The sequence below is a fragment of the Chlamydotis macqueenii genome, chromosome 4 (assembly GCF_036417535.1).
Source record: "Chlamydotis macqueenii isolate bChlMac1 chromosome 4, bChlMac1.mat, whole genome shotgun sequence".
NCBI lineage: Eukaryota > Metazoa > Chordata > Aves > Otidiformes > Otididae > Chlamydotis > Chlamydotis macqueenii.
Genome location: NC_141559.1, coordinates 37,180,631 through 37,187,769, shown reverse-complemented (window position 1 = coordinate 37,187,769; position 7,139 = coordinate 37,180,631). Strand labels below are relative to the sequence as shown.

At 39.2% G+C, this 7,139-nt stretch overlaps 1 protein-coding gene across 1 annotated transcript; it reads left to right on the top strand.

The window, feature by feature from the left end:
• The first annotated feature begins 1,057 nt into the window (after positions 1–1,057).
• On the top strand, positions 1,058–6,331 carry FGG (fibrinogen gamma chain). The gene is made up of 10 exons (XM_010120214.2): positions 1,058–1,192; positions 1,284–1,328; positions 1,770–1,953; positions 2,061–2,154; positions 3,012–3,142; positions 3,789–3,922; positions 4,045–4,229; positions 4,944–5,221; positions 5,567–5,736; positions 6,104–6,331. The coding sequence occupies exons 1-10, from the start codon at positions 1,118–1,120 to the stop codon at positions 6,116–6,118; spliced, it is 1,311 nt and encodes a 436-aa protein (XP_010118516.2). The 5' UTR covers positions 1,058–1,117; the 3' UTR covers positions 6,119–6,331.
• The last annotated feature ends 808 nt before the right edge of the window (positions 6,332–7,139 follow it).

Below are 7,139 nucleotides of genomic sequence, written 5' to 3'. Positions count from 1 at the left end.
AGCTTCTATAGAGTGCTTTTGTCTGTGGATTTTAAATACTTGCTAAGCAAAATTGAAACATCATTCCTGCTGTACAGAGGTGAAGTCATTTGCCTGAAATCACAAAGCCGACCCCAGTGACAACAGATCTAGCAGTGAGCCCCAGTCCCACCATTCTTTTCATCATTTGGTCAAATGTGTGTTGAAGTCAAAAGCTTCATTCAGCGTTAGCCATCACAGGTGATAGTGTACAGACACAAAAGCAGGCTTTCTCTGGAGAAGCCACAGCCTAAAGATCAAGTGCAGGGCATGCAATGCTGTTAATACAGCTAGTAAGCAGAAGCACATACATAAAATAATTTGTCTGGGATAAAGCCCATAGCAGAAGAGGGAGCCTGTCACCAGTCTTGTAGGTGTATTGAATACAGCAGATAAAACAGTAGTTCTCCAGCAAGGAAGCTTTGATCTAAGTCATTGAAATGGAGTCCTTGAATTGAAGGATAGGGAAGATTCATGCTTTCATTGCCGGTGAGAAATACCACAGGCTTCTTTTCCAGATATGCCACTGCCCAATGTGACTTCATACTTTTCTGTGCTTCAGTCTTGTCATCTACAGAATACAGCAAATTATGTTGATTCTCTGTGCAAAGCACATTGAGGTCTGTAGCGGGAAAGTGCTATGTAACTTGAAAATATTCTTAGTATTTATGGTTAATTTATTGGTAGTTGTTACATGTAATTCAGAGAGTTACTGTGGCTTTTCCTTGTGCTATTTGAGTGAAACTTCTGCCAGCCCCATCCCGAAGCCATGTGTGAGTCTTCTTACACTCGTGTTACTGGAAGTAGCATCTCCATACCTTGTCTCACCTTCCCACCTCCCCTGAGACCTCCTGTCTGAGGCAGAGATCAAGAGGATAAGTGGGAAGCAGGTTCTGAAAATGGGAGGAGTAAGAGATGTGTGCAAATTCTGGGAAGCCACCTCAACCCCCTACCCCACCTCTTCCCGCCACCTCCCAGTGCCCGCCCCCAGCTTCAACCTGCCCCCTTAAACCGCTGCCGCCCTGTGCTGGGTCAAACATTTTCGGCTGCTGACTGCACCGCTCACACCGAGCAGTCGGCAGCGGCCAGTGGGACAAACATGATGGTGCTGAGGTTATGCAGCTGGGCTCCCCTGGGGCCTCTCCTCTCCCTGCTCTTTTCTGCCAGCATGGCGGTAAGTGAAGAGACAGTGTTAGGAAACATGTCGATGCGGAAAGCGCTGTCAGAGAAAATTCACTGAAAATGGTCTTCTTTCTTCTCTTCAGTACATTGCTACCAGAGAAAACTGCTGCATATTAGATGAACGATTTGTAAGTACCTGAAAAATTTTCTTTTATCTTAAGAGTCCAATTAAAGCTCTCCTACGCTGATTATTAACTACCATTATCACTTGCAGCTTTATTTGATCTTCATTGTTATTTTCGATACTTATTAAATGCACTGTCCTTAAACCCGTTATCTATTAATAGAGGTATACGCCTGGTAAAACTGTAGGGCAGGCTGCACAAAAAGCATATCTCCAGAGGACTCTGCACCACGCACCATTTTTTTGCTCTGTGTGTGTATGTACACACGGTGTGAAACTAAACTACCTCTGCAAATTCAGACGCTGTGGACAAAGTGGCAAATGCCTGCCCTTTTTATCCACAAGCTTTTGTATAAGCACTGCCTGAAAGTTACCCTGCCCAAATATTCTGCTTTCCTTTTTTTTGCTTGTGAAACATTTCCAATTATGATTCTTTCCTCTTTAGGGTAGCTACTGCCCGACGACCTGTGGCATTGCAGATTTCTTCAATAAATACCATCTCACTATGGATAACGACCTGCAGGAAATGGAGAGAATTTTGCGGCAAATTGCTAACTCCACAGGAACAGCAGAACATTTGATTCAACATATCCAAACCCTCTATCCTCCAGAGAAGCAGACACTACCAAGTGAGAATACAAAAATAGCTACACAACTGAAAAATAACATTTATGTAGTTTTCTTGGTTTTTAATTTGCCTAATTACAATAATTTTATATCTTTCTCTGTTCTACAGATACAATTGAAGATTTTACTAAAAAGTCAAAGAAAATAATTGAAGAAATTATCAGATATGAAAACACTATCTTGTCTCATGAAAATACTATACAGTAGGTATCTTCCACCTTTTATATCACTTGACAATCCAAATCCTTTTCTTTCTGTTCTTTTCTCAAGTGCAGCTAAGGCTCCTCAGCATTCTCTGCTCCTCTGCATAAGCCATTAACTGTGCAAGGAGTGCCAGATAAGAATGTCAGGAAGCATGGGGATATTTTTATTTATGTTTCTTTTGCTGTGCCAGCTACTCCTAAAATGTTTTTAATGAACTTTGGAGATTTTATTAATATGAGTTTGTGCTGTAATGCAGAGTGTGTGGACTATTTGTACAATCATGCACTCTGGCTAATTTTGCTGCATATATCCATGAAAATCAGGTCAGTTACATTGATATAAATCATAAGTAACTATAAATTCAGTGGTAGTCTTTTGCAAATTGACACTGAAAATAAAATTGAAAACATCATTAACTTTTCTAAATCTCAATGATACGTTTTTTGACCTGAATGTAGAAAAATCTCCACTTCTGTAACATTATATCAAAGATGATTTAGGCATTCTGACACTTGCAGCATTTTATTCACAGCATTTATGTTTTACAAATGCATCCATAATTAAAGAGGAATAATTTATCATTTCCTTCAGGAGAACAAAGAAAAACTTTCCATAGAGTTATCTTCATACATTAATTAATGATTTGAGTTTTGCTGATTAGAGTCAAGTTTTGCACAAGGTTAAGCACGTGCTTTCCTATTTTGGCTAGTTTCCTCAACTTTAAGTATCAGTACTAAGAGAGGCGCCCCCTTTTACAGGGGTGTATGGTACATAGGTGAGGCACGTGTGCAGGGCAATGTGTATGACACATTCAGAAACAGCTGAAACAACAAGCCATTTTTATGTCTCTTTCCAGACAGTTGACAGATACACATATATTGAACAGCAACAGGATCGCACAGCTGAAAGAGAAGATTGCCCAGCTTGAGCCACTCTGCCAGAAGCCGTGCAGGGACACGGCTGAAATACAGGAGACAACTGGAAGAGGTGCACAAAACTCTTATTGTGTGGTGGAGGGTTAATTCAGTTGCAAGTATTGCCAGTGGGCATTACAGCGATGAGTTATTTGTAATCTTATGGGCCATAGATTTCTGCAAAGATATGTAAGATTGCAAGTTATGAAACCAGTGCTTGGATCAATATAAGTGCTAGGTAGATGCTCAGCAAAGAAGGCATTCAGATGGAACAGTGGTCTCGCTTGCCTCTTTGGCCTTTTTGGACAAAATATGATTATCCCAAAATGTATGCTAAACATGAGGAACATGAGTAGAGTTTCCATGGACATAGGACAAACAGAAGATAACTCATTATCACATTTCTACTGAGTTACCTGAAAAAAAATTGATTATTCCATTAGCTCCAAAATTGCCTTTTTGTTGCTGTAGAAATTAATGCAATGACTATATTTTACATTTAAGTTACTTAAACTCTACGTGAGACTAAATTCCTCCTCATCTTACACAAGTCCTGTGACTTCAGTAGGATTTTTTATGACAATGACATTAAAGTATGTGGACTAAATAGCTAACTTAGCAACAAAGACACATGCACTAAGGAAGTTACAATATCAAATAGATGTGAGGATAGAACTGTAGCCAGATTAGTAACCATCCTTTGAATATCTTTACTTCAGATTGTCAAGACATTGCAAATAAAGGTGCCAGAAAAAGTGGTCTTTACTTTATCAAGCCTCAAAAAGCCAAGCAACAATTCCTAGTCTACTGTGAGATTGACTCATATGGCAACGGCTGGACAGTATTGCAGAGGGTATGCCACTTACGTATTATTACCATGAGCAAGCTTATTGCATCAGCACTGTTGGGTTTTTTTACCTATGTAAGATACATATCTTTTGACTGAAGTTCTTGTTTTCGTTTTGTTTTCCCCAGAGACTGGATGGGAGCGAGGACTTCAAGAAAAATTGGGTTCAGTACAAGGAAGGGTTTGGGCATCTGTCTCCAGATGACACCACTGAGTTCTGGCTAGGCAATGAAAAGATTCATTTAATAACTACGCAATCCACTCTGCCATACACCTTACGAGTAGAACTGGAGGACTGGAGTGGCAAAAAAAGGTATTTACTCATGACACTTCTGAAAATGACAGCTTAAAACTACTGCTCCCACTGCTGCATCAGTTTGTACAGCGCTCTGAAAAAATGATGAGCCCTTAGGCCTGCTCACATGCATAGGACACTGCTTTGGCTCCTGAACTCACAACTGTGACAGCAGTCACCGTGTGTGACTTGTTGCCAGCCACACGTGCATGTCCGAAGCCCTAGTTTATTTGGGAAACAGAAGGAATCTGTTTCTTCAAGTTTCTTGACATCTTTTGCATCTTCTGCACTAGACGATCATTTCAGGACCCTTCCAGCTGAATTATTCTATTCTTTTTTTTTTTTCTATATATTCCATTCTCTAGGAGGGCTTACTATCCTTGCAATTTCTTCAGACATCCGCTCCTTCCTCCCACCAAGAATTTCCTGACTTAAGTAAGCCTAAGCATTATGAACCTGGGATACACACATATATATATGTGTTTATATAACGTAGATCATTCATACATCACTGAAGACTAGTAGTCAGAAAACATGTCTGATGCTGGAGCACAAAAGTTGGTTGGATGTCTGTCATTGAACTGAGGCACACAATCATGCAAAACCAATTCCTTTTCAAACGCTAGGCTGCCATAAATGCCTTTTCTGCAGTTCTAACACCTATGTATTTTTCATTCGTGCATGTACTGGGAATGCAGGATTCTCATATCCACCATTCTCCTTTGTTAACAGCACTGCTGACTATGCAGTATTCAAAGTGGGAACTGAGAAAGACAAGTATCGACTGACTTATGCCTACTTTATCGGTGGTGAAGCTGGGGATGCCTTTGATGGCTTTGATTTTGGAGACAATCCAAGTGACAAATCCTTTACCTCTCATAATGGCATGCAGTTCAGTACCTATGATAACGACAACGATCACTTCGCTGGCAACTGTGCTGAGCAAGATGGATCTGGATGGTGGATGAATAGATGCCATGCTGCCCACCTCAATGGCGTATATTATATAGGTAAAGTATCTTCTAAATACCTATAACTCAGGACACTGTATTTCAGTGACAAAGAGAAATGGATCACTTTCATTGAGTATGTTTTGCCATCTGGATTTCCCAGAGCTGGCATAGCCCATTCTTTGCAATAACTGTTAACACCAACAGTAGGAACTTATGGCTGCTCTCCAGCCCAAAGTGGGAGAATCAGTCCTGAGAGAAGCAAAGTAGAGCGAGAAGAGCAGTGAGCAGGGCCTGTTAGCATGCCCAGGGATGCTGTGGAGATGTTAGTAGCGGAAAAATATATAGACACATTAACTATTTCAGAAAGCAACTAACTGTTTTGCTCCAACTGATACTTTTTAGATGGTGTGTACACATCGAAAGATGCCAAACCATCTGGATATGACAATGGCATTATCTGGGCGACCTGGCGAGACCGGTGGTACTCCATGAAGAAAACAGCAATGAAAATCATCCCATTCAACAGACTGTCAGTAGATGGGCAGCAGCACAACTTAGGCAGCGCCAAACAGGTTTGACCATAGGGCTGAAGAGATATTTGAAATTATAACGGAACATAGTTATAATGTCAAACACTGAGCATGGACAGCTCAAGTGTTAAGCCCACTGCATCTTAGAGAAGTTGTCTTTGTTCGCCACTTTATCACAGAAATATTTGTACTTTGATGTTAGTGTACCTTCCACATTACTGTTTCTTTTAACAGAGAGATGAATAATCTCATGATTAGAAGTCATGTCTTGCCTTCATGTGTTTTAAATGCTACATTTCCAATTTTCAACTAGTATAACTATGCATGAACACCATCAACATGTCATCATAACCTGTACTTTTTTCTTTAGAATAACATTAAAATGCTCTCTTTTTTTTTTCTGTTGTAGGTTGGAGACTCGTAATGGGACAATTTCACAAAGACCAGTCTGAACAGGGAAAACTAATATTTTATCTCTTAGACACTGAACTTACCTAACATTGCACGGTTCCATTTTGACTATAAACCACCATTGACTGTAAAATACACAAGCCTTTTCCCTGAGCAGTGCTTACCTCTCTGTACATGGTTATTTTTTTCTGTACAAATTCTCAATAAATTTTTGATTATTACAAAAGTTCTGAACTTGTTCTCTATGCTCTACTGTTGGCCAAACAAAACAAAGTAAACTTTGTGATGGCTGGAAGGTTACTCTGATCAAACCTGTTTGATTCATTCATTCCTGAGTTACATGCCAGTAGTTTCTGCTCTTTGTTTAGAGATGAGTGTTGGAGCTATTTCTCCATAAAATGTGGCTTGTTTCCAAAGGTTTTCATACTGTTCCCTGAAATTGATTTGTTGCATAGATCAAAGTACATAGCAACTTGAAAGAGACCTAGTTAACTGCTGAAGGCTACTTAATTAAGCTTACCACAAAGTAATGAATACTTTTTCAATCAGGATATGTTAGGAAGTATACTATCAACGACTAAGAACAGAAACATTAATAAGTTTCTCAAATATTACTCAGAATAAGTTTCATTTGCTGTACAGCACATAGTATTACACTGTAAAACCATTATTTCTGAATACTCCCTTTTTATTAATAAATATTTTAAAATCAATCTAACGTATTTACTGCCATTATCAGACCAAAAAGTTTTAAAATTTGCAGCAGAAATTAATTGTATTTTACTTGCATTTTCTTTTTGTAGATCTGGTAATAATTTTGCATGTCATTCACGTGAGCAAACTCACAGCACAGATCAAGAACAGCAAAGAGTTTGCAATGCTGTCTGAATGTATGCACTCAGAGTATTTGATAAGTGCATTTCAGGGGTGCATTAGCAAAGCAAATTATGTTTGTGGATAAATTGCTCAACAAAATATATGCTCAGAGCTAGAATATATATCTATATAATATCTGTATATTATACATCTGTATA

Coding starts and splice junctions, on each gene's coding strand:
- FGG (XM_010120214.2), top strand. CDS start 1,118: ATGATGGTGCTGAGGTTATGCAGCTGGGCTCCCCTGGGGCCTCTCCTC. Junction 1,329..1,769: donor GCATATTAGATGAACGATTT/GTAAGTACCTGA, acceptor TTTCCTCTTTAG/GGTAGCTACTGCCCGACGAC. Junction 3,143..3,788: donor ACAGGAGACAACTGGAAGAG/GTGCACAAAACT, acceptor TCTTTACTTCAG/ATTGTCAAGACATTGCAAAT.